General features: G+C 48.2%; 2 protein-coding genes across 2 annotated transcripts in view; one reads left to right on the top strand and one right to left on the bottom strand.

Annotated features, from left to right (window-relative positions):
* plekha8 (pleckstrin homology domain containing, family A (phosphoinositide binding specific) member 8) overlaps positions 1 to 2,540 on the bottom strand; it is a 74,552-nt gene extending 72,012 nt beyond the window's left edge. The window contains exon 1 of the mRNA XM_070880843.1: positions 2,447 to 2,540. Within this exon, the coding sequence (XP_070736944.1) occupies positions 2,447 to 2,525 (79 nt within the window). The 5' untranslated portion in view covers positions 2,526 to 2,540. The remainder of the gene's footprint in view (positions 1 to 2,446) is intronic.
* Positions 2,541 to 2,878: 338 nt separating this feature from the next.
* fkbp14 (FKBP prolyl isomerase 14) overlaps positions 2,879 to 16,804 on the top strand; it is a 32,257-nt gene continuing 18,331 nt past the window's right edge. Inside the window, exon 1 of the mRNA XM_070880842.1 lies at positions 2,879 to 3,270. Within this exon, the coding sequence (XP_070736943.1) occupies positions 3,065 to 3,270 (206 nt within the window). The 5' untranslated portion in view covers positions 2,879 to 3,064. The remainder of the gene's footprint in view (positions 3,271 to 16,804) is intronic.

Genomic DNA, 16,804 nt, shown 5'->3' with positions numbered 1-16,804 from the left:
TCTGGTTTTCAAACACTCTTTTCCTCAGGCGGCCGAAGGCTGCACTGGCGCAGGTGTTAGATCTCATCATCGATGCCTGCTCTTGTTGATAGGAGGCTCCTGAGATATGGGAAATGGTCCACGTTGTCCAGGGCCGCGCCGTGGATCTTGATGACTGGGGGGCAGTGCTGGGCGCTGAGGACAGGCTGGTGGAGGACCTTTGTCTTACGGATGTTTAGCGTGAGGCCCATGCTTTCGTATGCCTCAGTAAATACGTCGACTATGTCCTGGAGTGCAGCCTTTGTATGTGCGCAGACGCAGGCGTCGTCCATGTTCTGTAGCTCGATGGCAGAGGTTGTCTTGGATCTGGCCTGGAGACGGCGCAGGTTGAAGAGGTTCCCACTGGTTCTGTAGTTTAGTTCCACTCCAGCGGGGAGCTTGTTGATGGTGAGGTGGAGTATGGCAGCGAGAAAGAATGAGAAGAGGATTGGTGCAATGACCCCGGTCCGGACGTGGATTGGGTCTGTGATGGATCCGTTGGTCAGGATCACGACCTGCATGTCATCATGGAGCAGGCGGAGGATAGTGATGAACTTTTGGGGGCATCCGAAACATAGGAGGACGCACCATAGTTCCTCGCGGTTGACAGTGTCAAAGGCCTCTCTCAAAAAGGAGGGAGGAGAGCATGCCGGGGGAATCTGAGATGCAGTAATTGTGACCATCTTTATAAAAAGGGACACGTCCGACTGCGGCAACTACAGAGGAATCTCCCTGCTATCAGCCACTGGGAAAGTCGTCGCTAGAGTCCTCCTGAACCATCTACTTCCCGTGGCCGAGGAGCTCCTTCCGGAGTCACAGTGTGGATTTCGTCCCCCTACGGGGCACAACAGACATGATTTTTGCAGCGCGACAGCTACAGGAAAAATGCAGGGAACAGCATCAGCCCTTCTACATGGCCTTCTTTGACCTTACAAAGGCCTTTGACACCCCTGCAGGGTACACGGCAACAAACACACCAAGCTGGAGCCTTGAAAAATTATCTTCTTTTTGCAACAAATCCACCTCACAGCTTGGTCCTGAATCTCTCCTGTGGGCCAGAGAAACTGAAATGTGGAATAGTTGGGTAAAAACAAAAAGCCAGAAATAGCAAGAGCAGAGTAAGATTGCAGTTACACTACAACTCCAGCATTGTTATGAAGCAGTTTCACACCAAAACTACATTTGTAGTGTAAATGCAGTCAGGAAATAACATGGAGCAGGGAGTTTCATACCATTCCTAATTCATTCATGCAGACTGTAAATGCAGTACAGTGTAAAGCCAGGTCTAAAAAATACTGAGGATGCCCTAGAACTCCTTACCTACAACTAACTGAATTTTTTAGACAGTGCAGATTGTTTAACCTATACTTTTAAAACATTGAAGTTTAACTGCTGGGAGAGGAGCTATGTGTGCATGCAAGCACATGTGCACCAAACTCTTTCCTGGGCAGTAGAATTCAAGTCTCACCTAGGCAGTGTAAATTGAATGCTGTCAGACTGTATCTCTAAATATTCAGATGAGTAGCTGCAATGAGTACATGCTAAGTTCATCCATTTACAAAACAAAATATGCTTCAGTAAAAAGTAATTATTAATTTGATTTCAAACTACGGTATAAATAAATGGAAACACATTTAAACCCTATTGCTTGATCTATCAATGGGCAGTCTTCAAATATGAATTTACAAATCAATCTCATCCTATTGAAACATAATATAAAAAAAACATGCAGCACAATTAATGCTTAATAGTGTGTGGGGAGGGGGTTAACAATGCTGGAGAAATGAGGCAATGGAGAATTTCTTCAATACTTTCCCTTCACTTCAGTTTTTGGATAAAAATCATCCACCAAAACATGTTGTACTATCAAGTGCAAGAATGTCTGACATGCTCGATCATAATTTCTATGAAATGTAAAAGGACCCAGGAACTAAGGCACAAGCAGTTGGGCATAGTGAAATGCAGTCTTTATTTTAAAAAAAAGGGGGGGGGGCCGGGACAAACTAGTAAGTCTTCTTAATGACTTTTAATATCAAATGAATGCCAACCAGATTAGGACTAACCCGACAATAACAGTTTTACATGTTGCCGTGCGACCCAGATACCTCACTTACTCGACGGAGTTTACATTCTTATTTGCATCGCGTTCATGTTCAAAACACAAATTGCCGAAACTCCTAAGAAACACATCTTAAAAAATACAATCCCATAATTTCCGATTGTTGCTCCAGAGGCCCTGCCACTACTTTCGCCGAATCTTATCTTAGGCGCTCTGTCAACTAGAGACATTAATGCCCTCTGATCACAAGAATGCACCGATTTACATTACATGACAGCAACGTTGACCACCCAGCCCCAACCCGTTTTAAAGCCAAAGTTGAACACGAAATCACATCTCACGCTTGAAATAAAAAAAAGTGCAAATTACCACTGAGATAATTGGTCCATTTATAAAACATTCCTTCCATGATAACTGCAGAGACACCCTGCCATTCACGCGCTCGCATCCTCCGTCTCACGCCACTGAAATGTAACAATTCGCACAACCGGGCGGAATCAGGAACAGCAGGAGGGGCGTGACGCTCGCTGATTGACAAGCCAACAAGCCATTGGTCAGAAGCTATTGCTTTCAGGTACGAGCGTCATACTTTCCGTGGCAGAGACGGGTGATTTTGTCTCGCTCTTCCTGCCCTCTCTGACGCCTTGGCTAAAAGCGCCAATCAGCGTTTACGTTGAGAGAAAATCTGCCACTTTGGAAGGGTGGAGCGTTTGTTGCGTCACGACGTTGGGTGGAATCGCGCTGCAGAATAATTCGCGAGTGTGCGTGCGTGCGTGCGTGCGTATTCTTTTGTGACGGAGCCCAGCAAGCTCGGAGAGGGCGGGGCAGGAACGGCGTGACGTTGGTTTAAGAACTCAGCGCTGAAGCCCGCAGAAGAAAGTTGTAGGTGCCACGTATGCGCGTGTTTGGTAGTGAGTGTTAGAGGGACACAATAAAAGAAAGGGATAAACTCCCAAAAAGTGAGGCTAAAAAGACATTTTGCATATTATGTTGGTCAAGTGTTTCAACGTTTTCCAAGCACTCGTTTTCACCTTTGTGCTGGATTATGCCAGCAGTGCTCTGATACCAGAGCCTGAAGTGAAAATCGACGTGTTGCAAAAGCCTTTCCTCTGTCACCGAAAGACCAAAGTGGGTGACCGGTTACGAATACATTACTCTGGATTCTTTGAGAATGGCACCATGTTTCATTCCAGGTAAGTCCTTCAGGTTCAAAACTTGATAGATATTTTTGAGTTTTAAAATGTGGGACATGTATCCGAGATGCATTGTGAAGGAAAGATGAGTAAATTGAGCTAGTAATCCATGAGTGAATCAAATCATAACTGGGCGAAGAAGCAATAATGTAGCCCCTTTCACTAACTCAGGACCTCCCAAAGCGTTCAGTCGTTGTTGTAATGTAAGAAACGTGCAGCCAATTTGTGCACCGCAAGGTCCCTCAAGCAGCAATGAAATAAATGACCAGATAATCTGTTTTTTAGGTGTTGATTGAGAGATAACTGTTGGCCAAAACACTGGAAGAGATCCCCTGCTCTTCTTTGAATTGTGGCTGGGGGGGCTCTCTTGCATCCAGAGGGCCTTAGTTTATCATATACGAAGACATCTCCAATGGTGCAGCACTCCATCAATATTGCACTGAAGTGCCAGCCTAGATTATATGCTAAAATCTCTGGGGTGACACGGAAATCTCTGGTTGTTTTTCAGACTGGAGGAAGTCGTATTCCCCAGGTTCTAAGACCATTGCTTTTCTTGATCTATATTAATGACTTGGATTTACAGGGCACAATTTCAAAATTTGCAGATGACCCAGAACTTGGAAGTATATGAACAGTGAGGAGGAGAATGATACAGGCTGGTGAAATGGATGGACATGTGGCAAATGAAATTTAATGCAGAAAAGTGTGAAGTGATACATTTTGGTAGAAAGAATGAGGAGAGGACATATAAACTAAATGGTACAATCATAAAAGGGGGGCACGAACAGAGGGACCTGGTGGTATGTGTGTATAAATTGTTGAAGGTGGCAGGGCAGGGGTTAAAAGGCTTACTGGATCCTCGGCTTCACAAATAGATGTATAGAGTACAGAAGTGTGGAAATTATGATGAACCCATATAAAACACTGGTTTGGTCCCAACTGGAGTATTGTGTCCAATTTTGGGCACCACACTTTAGGAAGGATGTGAAGGCCTTAGAGAAGGTGCAGACAAGATTTAGACAATAATTCTAGGAATGAGGGACTTCAGTTACGTTGATAGACTGGAGAAGCTGGGGTTGTTCTCCTTGGAGCAGACAAGATTGAAAGTAGATTTGATAGAGGTGTTCAAAATCATGAGTGGTCTGGACAGCGTAGATAGAGGAAAACTGTTCCCAATGGCAGAAGAGTCAAGAACCAGAGGACACAGATTTAAGGTGATTGACAAAAGAATCAAAGGCGACTTAAGAAAAACCTTTTGTACGCAGCGAGTGGTTACGATCTGGAATACACTGCCTGAAAGGGTGGTGGAGGCAGACTCAATTTTATCTTTCAAAAGGGGGTTGGATAAGTATCTGAAGGAAAAATATTTGGAGGGCAATGGTGAAAGGGTGGGAAGTGGGACTAGCTCAATTGGCATGAGCTTGACTATTCTATGACACCAAGGATATTTGCTATAATGAATGGTATGTAATCTTGCAGTTGGGATTAATATTCACATCGCAGTGGTGCGCTTAACATTCATATCGCAGTGGTTCCATGTGCAAATTGATACATAATGTGGTGCCATGAATTAGGTGTCAGTTTTCCCTCTGGCGCCTGACTGCACTGAAGCCAAGCAGTGTGAAAACCACTCTAGAAGTCATCTTGCATAACTTGGAGTTTACACTGGCCACAGTATAACTTCAAACTGCTGCAGAGCCACATTTTAAAAGTGCCCAGGCAGCCCATTTGTAAGTAGTCAAAGAAATGTGCAGAGAAGTGTTCCGGTTCAAAGTCCCTTTGTGAACTTTGGTGAAAATCCATCTACAACATGACAGACAAATGATTGATGGTATGTGCCCATTACCAGATTCATTGTTGGGTTGAAAGTTACGGTGTAATTACACCCCTAGGATCTTCATGGGATATATTATAAATGATTTTCATGGCAAAGCTGGCATTTATTGCCCATCCCTTATTCTCCAGAAAAGGTAGTGGTGGCCCAGCTTTGTGACCCACTGCAGTCCGAGTGTTGAAGGTGCTGAAAGGTAACAGTTTGATGCAGCTGAGTGGCTTGCTCGGCCACTTCAGAAGGCAGTTAAGAATCAACCATATTGGTGTGGGACAAGAGTCACATTTGGATTTGTTTCCCTGCAGGGCGTTAGTGAGCGAGTTGGGTTTTTGCAACAATCCAATTTTTACTGATGCCAACTATTTATTTCCAGATATTTTAAACTGAATCCAAATTCTCAAACTCTCATGGTGGGATTTGAGTTTGTATTCTGGATTACTAGTCCAGTAACATAACTATCTTATACTACCGTATCCCTCTTTGTGCCATGGTGAGGGAATGATGCAGTGTTGTAAGCTTAGGCGAGAGCAACAAGGTTGTGGCGAGGGGATGGTAGAATGAGGTTAGAGGGTGGGGGAAAACAGTGAGATAGAAAAAAGTAGAGCAGTGTTTGAGATTACTGGCAAGGGAAAAGGTAGAATATAGTTATAGGCTGGAGGGAATCTTGGGAGGGAAGGTTCTGCTTAATGTGCTTTTCTCACTCTGGTTGAACTGTCACTTTCTGTCACCCCACTGTGTCTGTGGCATATGTTGTACATTGTACCTTTCTGATGATATCTCGAGTTTTTCCAAACCTCAAGTCATTTAAAACTAGTAGACAGGCAGGTATAAAAATCAGTCAAAAAGGCAAAGTCAATATTGGCTTTTATCTCAAGGGGCTGGATTACAAAAGCCTTGGTCAGACCCAGTTTTAGGCAGCGCACCTCAAAGGATATATTGGACTTGATGGGGGTGCAGCGCAGATTCATCAGAATGATACCGGGGCTTAGAGGGTTGAATTATGATGACGGGTTGTATAACCTTGGCTTGAGTATAGAAGATTGATGAGGTGTGATCTGATAGAGCTGTTTAAAATGTTAAAAGGATTTGATACGGTAGATACAGAGAAACTATTTCCTCTGATGGAGCATCAAGTACAAGGGGACGTATCTTAAAATTGGAGCTAGGCCATTTTGGAGGGAAGTTGGGAAGCACTTGTTCCCACAAAGGGTAGTATACATCTGGAATTCTCTCCCCAAAAAGCCTGTGGATGCTTTCAAGACTGAGATCGATTGATTTTTGATAGATGAGGATGTCAAGATATAACAGCAATAACTTGCATTTCATAGAATCATAGAAATTTACAGGACGGAAGGAGGCCATTTGGCCGATCGTGTCCGCGCCGGCTGACCAAGAGCTATCCAGCCTAATCCTACTTTCCAGCTCTTGGTTCGTAGCCCTGTTGGTTACAGCACTTTAAGTGCACATCCAAGTATTTTTAAAATATAGTGAGGGTTTGTGCCTCTACTATCCTTTCAGGCAGTGAGTTCTAGCCCCCACTAGCCTCTGGGTGAAGAAATTTCCCCTCATCTCCCCTAAACCTCCCCCCAGTTACTTTAAATCTATTCCCCCTGGTTGTTGACCTCTCTGCCAAGGGAAACGGGTCCTTTCTATCCAGGCCCCTCATAATTTTATACACCTCAATCAGGTCTCCCTCAGCTTCCTCTGTTCCAAAGAAAACAGATCCAGCATCTCAAATCGTTCCTCATAGCCAGAATTCTCCAGTCCAGGCAACATTCTTGTAAATCTGCTCTGCACCCTTTCCTGTGCAATCACATCTTTCCTGTAATGTGGTGACCAGAACTGCACACAGTACTCTAGCTGCGGCCTAAACAATTTTTTATACAGTTCAAGCATAACCTCCTTGCTCTTGTATTCCATACATCAACTAATAAAGGCAAGTATTCCATATGCCTTCTTAACCACCTTATCTACCTGGCCTGCTACCTTTAGTGATCTGTGGACCTGCACTCCAATGTCCCTTTGTTGCTCAACACTTTTCAGTGTCGTACCATTTAATGTATATCCCTTTGCCTTGTTAGACCTCCCCAAATGCATTACCTCACGCTTATCCGGATTGAATTCCATTTGCCACTGTTCTATCCACCTGACCAGTACATTGATATCTTCCTGCAATCCGCAGCATTTGTCTTCATTATCAACCACAGTGCCATCTGCAAACTTCTTAATCATACCCCCAACATTCAAGTCCAAGTCATTAATATATACCACAAAAAGCAAGGGACCCAGTACTGAGCCCTGCGGAACTCCACTGGATACAGCCTTCCAGTCACAAAAACACCCATCAAGCATTACCCTTTGCTTCCTGCCTCAGCCAATTTTGGAGCCTACTTGCCATTTACCCTGGACTTTTACTTTCGTGATCAGTCTGCCATATCAAAAGCTTTGCTAAAATCCGTATACATTTCATCATATGCACTGCCCTCATCGACCCTCCTGGTTACCTCCTTGAAAAATTCAATCAAGTTAGTCAGACTCGACCTTCCCATAACAAATCCATGCTGACTGTCCTTGATTCATCCTGTCCCTCAGGATTTTTTCCAATCATTTTCCCACCACTGAGGTTAGGCTGACTGGCCTTTAATTACTCGGTCTATCCCTTTCTCCCTTTTTAAACAAAGGTACAACATTAGCAGTCTTCCAGTCTTCCGGCACCACACCTCTGGCCAGAGAGGACTGGAAAATGATGGTCACAGCCTCTGCTATTTCCTCTTTTGCTTCTCTTAACAGCCTGGGATACATTTCATCTGGGCCTGGGGATTTATCCACTTTCAAAGCTGCTAAGCCCCTGAATACTTCCCCTCCCACCATTTATCTCGTCTAATATTTCACAGTCCTCCTCCCTCATTACAAAGTCTGCATCACCCCTCTCTTTTGTGAAAACAGATGCAAAGTATTCATTTAAGAATCATACCCACATCTTCTGTCTCCACACACACAGATTTCCATTGTGGTAGCTAATAGGTCCCACTCTTTCTCTAGTTATCCTCTTGCTCGTAATGTATTTACAAAACATCTTTGGGTTTTCCCTGATTTTACTTACCAACATTCTTTCAGCTATTTCTTTGCTTTCCTGATATATTTTTTAATTGCACTCCTGCACTTCTTTATACTCCTCTAGAGCCTCTGCAGTATTGAGTTCTTGGAATCGGTCATAAGCTTCCCTTTTTTTCTTTATCTTCCCCGATATGTCCCTTGACATCCAGGGTGCTCTAGATTTGTTAGCCCCACCCTTTTTTTTTTAAAAGGGAACATACTTGCTCTGTACCCTCAGAATCTCCTCCTTGAATGCCTCCCACTGCTCTGACCATCAAGTAGCTGTTTCTAGTCCACCTTGGCCAAATCCCATCTCAGCTCAGCAAAATTGGCTTTACTCCAATTGAGAACTTTTTTTCCTGGTCCACCTTTGTCCTTTTCCTTAACTACCCTAAATCTTACTGAATTATGATCACTACCACCAAAATGCTCTCCCACTGATACCCCTTCCACCTGCCCCTCTTCATTCCCCAAAACCTAGTCCCTTCCCTTGTTGGGCTTGTTACATACTGACTAAAGAAGTTCTCCTGAATGCATTTTAGAAATTCCGCACCCTCTGTACCATTCACACTGCTTTTTTCCCAGTTAATATTAGGGTAGTTGAAATCCCTCGCTATTACAGCTCTCTAGTTTTTGCACTTCACAGCAATTTGCCCACATATTTGTTCTTCTATCTCCCTCTGACTGTTTGGCGGTCTACAGAACACTCCCAGTAGTGTGATCACCCCTTTTTTGTTCTTCAATTCAACCCATATAGCCTTGTTTGATGACCCCCCTCTAACATATCATCCCTTCTCACATCTGTAATTGTTTCTTTTAATACTGTGACACCCCCCCTCTTTTTTAACCCCCCCTCCACCTCTATCCTGTCTGAAAACCCTTTAACCAGGAATGTTGAGCTGCCATACCTGTCTTTCTTTCAGCCATGTCTCAGTAATAGCTATAATATGGTACTGCCAAATGTCTATCTGTGCTCTTGGCTCATCTGCCTTATTCCCTAAAGTCCTTGCATTGAAGTATATACACCATATGCCAAACTCCCTTGTTGTCTATTTTCCAGCCCTTGTTTCCTCTGTCTTCCAAATTAACTTTCTACTTTTCTGCTGCCCAATTCCAGCTTTGCTTCTTTCCCCACTGAATCTATTCTCTGGTTCCTATCCCCCTGCCAAGCTAGTTTAAACCCTCCCCAATAGCACTAGCAAACCCTCCCGCGAGGATACTTGTCCTGGCTCTGTTGAGGTGCAACACATCCAGCTTGCACAGGTCCAACCTCCCCCAGAAACGGTCCTAATGCCTCAGGAATCTAAAGCCCTCCCGCCTGCATCATCTCTCCAGCCACGCATTCATCTTTTCTATCCTCCTATTTCTGTACTCACAAGCACTTAGCACTGGCAGTAACCCAGAAATTACTACCTTTTGAGGTCCTGCTTTTTAATCTCTCTCGTAGCTCCCTAAACTTTGCCTGCAGGACCCCATCCCTCTTTCTACCTATGTCATTGGTACCGATATGGACCACAACCTCTGGCTGTTCGCCCTCTTTCCCTCCCCCCCCGCCCCGGAATGTCTTGCAGCCACTCGGTGACATCCTTGACCCTGTCACCAAGGAGGCAACATGCCATCCTGGAGTCACGTCTGCTGCCGCAGAAACGCCTGTCAGCTTCCCTGACTCTTAAATCCCCTACCACCATTGCTCTGCCATTCTTCTTCCTCTCACCACCCCCCCCGATGCAGCTGAGCCACCCGTGGTGCCGTGGACTTGGCTCTGGTTGCACTCCCCAGAGACACCATTGCCCTCACCAGTACTTAGAACAAAATACTGGTTGGAGAGCAAGATGCACTCGAGTGACTCCTACCCTACCTGCCTAGTCCTCCTCTTCTCTCTGGTGGTCACCCACTTCCTCCCTGCCTGCACACTCTTTAGCTGCGGGGTGACCACCTCTAGAAACGTGCTATCCACGAAATTCTCTCTCGCGGATGCACCGGTGACTCCAGCCGCCAACAAGCTCCGAAATGCGGAGCTCAATTTGCTGCAGCTGGACACACCACCTGCACACATGGAGACTACGCAAAGCGTCCAGGACTTCTCACATGCCACACCATGGGCACTCCATGGGACTGAGCTACCTTGCCATGCCTCTAGTTAATTGAAACTGAAATAAACTTAACACAGGAAGACAAAAAAAACTCACTGACAACTCACAATCAGCTCTTTCCCTTATGCCGACGTCACTTTTGGTTTCTGACGTCACTCATGTGTTGAATTGCTATCGATTCTCCACCTGCTCATCATCGCTGCTACTGCTGCTCCGGGAGTCTGCGCTGTCTCTGGGCCTCCCGCTCAATTTATACTCTGCTCACTGCTGTCACAGCTGCTCCAGTCTGCGGCTCTTTCTTCCCTGAATTCCCACCCTTTCCAAATTCCCAAATAAACCACTCTGTTTAAGTCCACTCCTGTGTTCTGAAAAACTGTTGACTCTTATACTCTTAAGAGCTGCACCCACTTTACAAGTGTTGACTCAGCTCCCCTATTCTGTGATTAGCACCTATTCAAGACAAACGCTTACAGCTGACTGACAGTTACCTGCCACTGGCAGGCAACTTCTGTTAACTACAGTTTTAAAGTTCTAGGTTTAAATCAAAATATTAAACTAGATTTCACTATGTACAGCTTCTACTTACCCAATACTTATCAGAAATTCCCACTCTTTCCAAATTCCAAAATATACCATCCTGTTTAAGTCCACTCCCTTTAAGACCGCTCTTTGTAGACCACCATTTATATAGCACCTTTAACATAGTAAAATGTCCCAAGGCCCTTCACAGAAGCGTTATTAAAAAAAAAAAAAAAAATTGACACCAAGCCACATAAAGAGATGACCAAAAGCTTGGTCGAAGAGATAGGTTTTACGGAGCATCTTAAAAGAGGAAAGCGAGATCGAGAGGCAGAGAAGTTTAGGGAGGGAATTCGAGCTCAAGTCCTCAGCAGCTGAAAGCAATGGTGGAGAGATTTAAAATCAGGGATGTGCAAGAGGCCAGAATGGACAAGGGCAGATATCTGAGGGTTATAGGGCTGGAGGAGGTTACAGAGATAGGGAGAGACGACGTCATGATTTGAAAACAAGGAGACTCAACATCAATCCTTGCAGCAATCAGTCAATAATGGCGACTATAATACCCACAATCCATTGTGCTCCATAAACTGTTGAGTCCATTGTGTGATTTTTACCAGTTGGAGCATGCGTGCCTCTTAACTTTTGGCTGGCTTACTAACAGGAATGACTGGGACATTAATCTTTAATTCAGGGAGATTGCAGGAGGCTTGGCAACCTTTGGATCTTTGTTCCATTTTCCAATCCCTATTTTCTGATTGCTGTTGTTCTCATCACTCTTGCTGACTTTTGGTACATAGGATGTTTGCATGCTGGTCATTCAGACAGCAACCTCTAGTGTTTTTAACACAAAATTGGCAATCAGAATTTGTGAGAGTCCCCCAGATATTGAGGAAGATGTTTGTCATGGTGGAGAATAGTTCCTTTTGGTCTGGAGGACTGGCATGGCAATATGTCCGAGGTTGAGTTGGATAATTAATATTCTAGGAGGTGGCAAGGGATACACGGTAGCAGGTTGGGTGATTTGTTTTTGAAGCAAGTGGGGCCAAGCTTGGAGGGGTCCAAATGGCCCGTTAGGTGTTGAAAGTCTTTTTTTTTTTAATTACCTTGAGTTTAAAACATGTAATTAAAGCACAATTGTAAAAAAGGAATCTGGGCAACTCCAAGCCATCAGTGATGGGAGGCCTGCAATTTCTGTCTGAAGATTCAGAGAAGTCCAATATGGGTACTCTGCAGGACACTCACTGAAACAATGGGCATTGGGTGACCTGGAAGGTGTGACTGTACAGCGCATCCTAAGGTGCAATAAGTAATTGAAAGACAATGGAGATTTTTTTATTGTGAAAAATCCCACAATAGATTAACACACATTCCATGCATGGAATTTAACATGTTATGGATTTTTAAAAACGCCCTACAACTTTTAAGTTTTGGTTTGGTTGGAAGCAGTGCAGGTGGTAATGACTTTCCATTTAAAGAGACTGTTCACATCTGTAAACCCAAATGTATATTTGTGTGATGTTGGTTCAGGTTTAGTACATTTGTATTACAGTATCCACATTCTCCAAACAAAGTCTGAAAGATATATATATATATAGTTCTATTAATTATGAAGTTGTATCAACTCCATGAAATATAAAAAAGTATCATATAAATCACAAGATCATGTATGATACAAAACGTAAATCGCTAGAAGAAATTGGGTGAAGTAATAAAAACATAGAAACATGGGGGTCAAGTTTCGGCCGCATGCTAGAACGGCGCACATCGGAGAGGCCCACCTAATTTATAGAACAAAAATTGCGCCGACTACTTACCTCGCGATTCTCAGATAGCTGAAGGCCCATTTCCACCTCGGCGCTGCACAGCAGGAGCTGCTGGGGGTGGAGCTACAGCCCTGCGCCAAACACAGTGCCGGCAGCTGCACGTGTGCACAGTAGCTGCCGGCGTCCTGTCTCCAGGGCGACGACCCTATCCCCAGCCGAGTGGCATGCGCACCTTACCTCGGCGGCGGGGCCCGCCAGCTCGCATCTCGCTGGGGGGCGGGTCCTGCCCAAAGAGTTGGCGGTGGCGGCATCGGCTGCGTGCGAGGCTTCTTCGTCGTCTTCGCTCCCCCGCACCCCCCCCCTTCTTCCCCTCTCCATTCCCCTCCCCCCCCCCCATCTTCCTCTCTCCATCCCCCGCCCCCCCATCTTCCCCTCTCCATCCCCCGTCCCCCCCCATCTTCCCCTCTCCATTCCCCCCCCCCCCCTTCTTCCCCTCTCCATCCCCTGTCCCCCCATCTTCCCCTCTCCATCCCCCGCCCCCCCCCCCATCTTCCCCTCTCCATCCCCCGCCCCCCCCCCCATCTTCCCCTCTCCATCCCCCCCCCCCCCCATCTTCCCCTCTCCATCCCCCGCCCCCCCCCATCTTCCCCTCTCCATCCCCCGCCCCCCCTTTTTCCCCTCTCCATTCTCCCCCCCCCCCCCATCTTCCCCTCTCCATCCCCCGCCCCCCCCCCTTTTTCCCCTCTCCATTCTCCCCCCCCATCTTCCCCTCTCCATCCCCCGCCCCCCCCTTCTTCCCCTCTCCATTCTCCCCCCCCCCCCCCATCTTCCTCTCTCCATCCCCCGCCCCCCCCATCTTCCTCTCTCCATCCCCCGCCCCCCCATCTTCCTCTCTCCATCCCCCGCCCCTCCATCTTCCTCTCTGCATCCCCCGCCCCTCCATCTTCCTCTCTGCATCCCCCGCCCCCCCATCTTCCTCTCTGCATCCCCCGCCCCCCCATCTTCCTCTCTGCATCCCCCGCCCCCCCATCTTCCTCTCTGCATCCCCCGCCCCCCCATCTTCCTCTCTCCATCCCCCCCCCCATCTTCCTCTTTCCACCCCCCCCCCCATCTTCCTCTTTCCACCCCCCCCCCATCTTCCTCTTTCCACCCCCCCCCCCCCATCTTCCTCTTTCCACCCCCCCCCCCATCTTCCTCTTTCCACCCCCCCCCCCATCTTCCTCTTTCCACCCCCCCCCCATCTTCCTCTTTCCATCACCCCCCCATCTTCCTCTTTCCATCACCCCCCCATCTTCCTCTTTCCATCCCCCCCCCCATCTTCCTCTCTCCATCCCCCCCCATCTTCCTCTTTCCATCCCCCCCCCCCATCTTCCTCTTTCCATCCCCCCCATCTTCCTCTTTCCATCCCCCCCCCATCTTCCTCTTTCCATCCCCCCCCCATCTTCCTCTTTCCATCCCCCCCCCATCTTCCTCTTTCCATCCCCCCCCCATCTTCCTCTTTCCATCCCCCCCCATCTTCCTCTCTCCATCCCCCCCCCCCATCTTCCTCTCTCCATCCCCCCCCCCATCTTCCTCTTTCCATCCCCCCCCCCATCTTCCTCTTTCCATCCCCCCCCCCATCTTCCTCTTTCCATTTCCCCCCCATCTTCCTCTCTCCATCCCCCCCCCCATCTTCCTCTCTCCATCCCCCCCCCCATCTTCCTCTCTCCATCCCCCCCCCATCTTCCTCTCTCCATCCCCCCCCCCATCTTCCTCTCTCCATTCCCCCACCCATCTTCCTCTCTCCATCCCCCCCCCCATCTTCCTCTCTCCACCCCCCCCATCTTCCCCTCTCCATCCCCCCCCCATCTTCCTCTCTCCATCCCCCCCCCATCTTCCTCTCTCCATCCCCCCCCCCCATCTTCCTCTCTCCACCCCCCCCCCATCTTCCTCTCTCCACCCCCCCCCCCCATCTTCCTCTCTCCACCCCCCCCCCCCATCTTCCTCTCTCCATCACCCCCCCATCTTCCTCTCTCCATCACCCCCCCATCTTCCTCTCTCCATCACCCCCCCATCTTCCTCTCTCCATCACCCCCCCATCTTCCTCTCTCCATCACCCCCCCATCTTCCTCTCTCCCTCTCCATCCCCCCATCATCTTCCTCTCTCCCTCTCCGTCCCCCCCATCTTCCTCTCTCCCTCTCCATCCCCCCCCCCCATCTTCCCCTCTCCATCCCCCCCCCCCATCTTCCCCTCTCCATCCCCCCCCCATCTTCCCCTCTCCATCCCCCCCCCCCATCTTCCCCTCTCCATCCCCCCCCCCCCCCATCTTCCCCTCTCCATCCCCCCCCCCCCATCTTCCCCTCTCCATCCCCCCCCCCATCTTCCCCTCTCCATCCCCCCCCCCCATCTTCCCCTCTCCATCCCCCCCCCCCATCTTCCCCTCTCCATCCCCCCCCCCCATCTTCCCCTCTCCATCCCCCCCCCCCATCTTCCCCTCTCCATCCCCCCCCCCATCTTCCCCTCTCCATCCCCCCCCCCATCTTCCCCTCTCCATCCCCCCCCCCCATCTTCCCCTCTCCATCCCCCCCCCCCATCTTCCCCTCTCCATCCCCCCCCCCCATCTTCCTCTCTCCATCCCCCCCCCCCATCTTCCTCTCTCCATCCCCCCCCCCCATCTTCCTCTCTCCATCACCCCCCCCATCTTCCTCTCTCCATCACCCCCCCATCTTCCTCTCTCCCTCTCCATCCCCCCCATCTTCCTCTCTCCCTCTCCATCCCCCCCCATCTTCCTCTCTCCATCCCCCACCCCCCCCATCTTCCTCTCTGCATCCCCCGCCCCCCCATCTTCCTCTCTGCATCCCCCGCCCCCCCATCTTCCTCTCTGCATCCCCCGCCCCCCCATCTTCCTCTCTGCATCCCCCGCCCCCCCATCTTCCTCTCTGCATCCCCCGCCCCCCCATCTTCCTCTCTGCATCCCCCGCCCCCCCATCTTCCTCTCTGCATCCCCCGCCCCCCCATCTTCCTCTCTCCATCCCCCGCCCCCCCATCTTCCTCTCTGCATCCCCCGCCCCCCATCTTCCTCTCTGCATCCCCCGCCCCCCCATCTTCCTCTCTGCATCCCCCGCCCCCCCATCTTCCTCTCTCCATCCCCCCCCCATCTTCCTCTCTCCCTCTCCATCCCCCCCCATCTTCCTCTCTCCCTCTCCATCCCCCCCATCTTCCTCTCTCCTTCCCCCCCCCCATCTTCCTCTCTCCTTCCCCCCCCCCATCTTCCTCTCTTCTCTTCCCCCCACCCCCCTCTTCTCCCTGATGAGTAGAAATATTTTTTTATTTATTGAGTGATTTTTTATTTTTTTTTAATATTTATTTATTTGGATTGATTTATTGGTTTATTTATTGATTTATTTATCATTTATTATTGTTGGCTCTTGATTTGTAAAAGTGAAGTGTTTGTAAACCCCCCCCTCCTTCACCCCCCCCCCCCCCCCCCAACGCCCCATCTTTCGTTCCATACGCCTGATTTCCAAGTGTAGACAAGGTTTTTTCTGAGCGTACAAAAATCTACACTTACTCCAAACTAACTTAGAATGGAGTAAGTTTTCACTGCCTAAACTTGCAAAACAGGTGTAAATGGCCAGACACGCCCCCTTTTTGGGAAAAAAAAATCTGTTCTGCTCTAACTGAATAGAACTGGAGCAAACTAAAGGCCGAGAATTGCAATTTCTAAGATACTCCATTCTAAACTAGTTGCTCCAAAAAAATAGGAGCAACTCGGGCTGAAACGTGACCCCTTGGGGCTTAATTTTGGCCAGGAGTTGCTCTCTTTTTTTGGAGTAACTTGATTTTTCTGGCATATTTTAAAAATCCTCATTTTGCACATTCAATTTGCACCAGTGTAAATGAGTTAGTTACGATTTTTTTAGTTTAGTTTTGTTTTTCTCAAAAGGGGGCGTTACCAGCCACCTACGCCACTTTTGACCATTTAGGCCACTTTAGCCAGCTAATAGTTACTCCAAATCTAATTAGGCCAGCATATGTGGCCACTTCAGACAACCCTTGCGGAGAGTTAAGAAATCAGCGCAGGTAGGGACGGGACGGGAAGGGAAGTGGAGAGGACCTGCACCTAAAGCACCAAGACTTACTTTTTGTGCTTTGTAATAAGCATTCAATAACAAATAAAAAATAGAACTAAGTCCTACCTTCATCTGAAAACTCAGCCCGGGAAGGCAGCGGGCTGGCCGGTGCAGGAGGC

Source organism: Pristiophorus japonicus, chromosome 5 (genome assembly GCF_044704955.1).
Source record: "Pristiophorus japonicus isolate sPriJap1 chromosome 5, sPriJap1.hap1, whole genome shotgun sequence".
Lineage (NCBI taxonomy): Eukaryota > Metazoa > Chordata > Chondrichthyes > Pristiophoridae > Pristiophorus > Pristiophorus japonicus.
The sequence above is the reverse complement of the archived record's forward strand: the minus strand, read 5'-3'. Positions and strand labels throughout refer to the sequence as shown.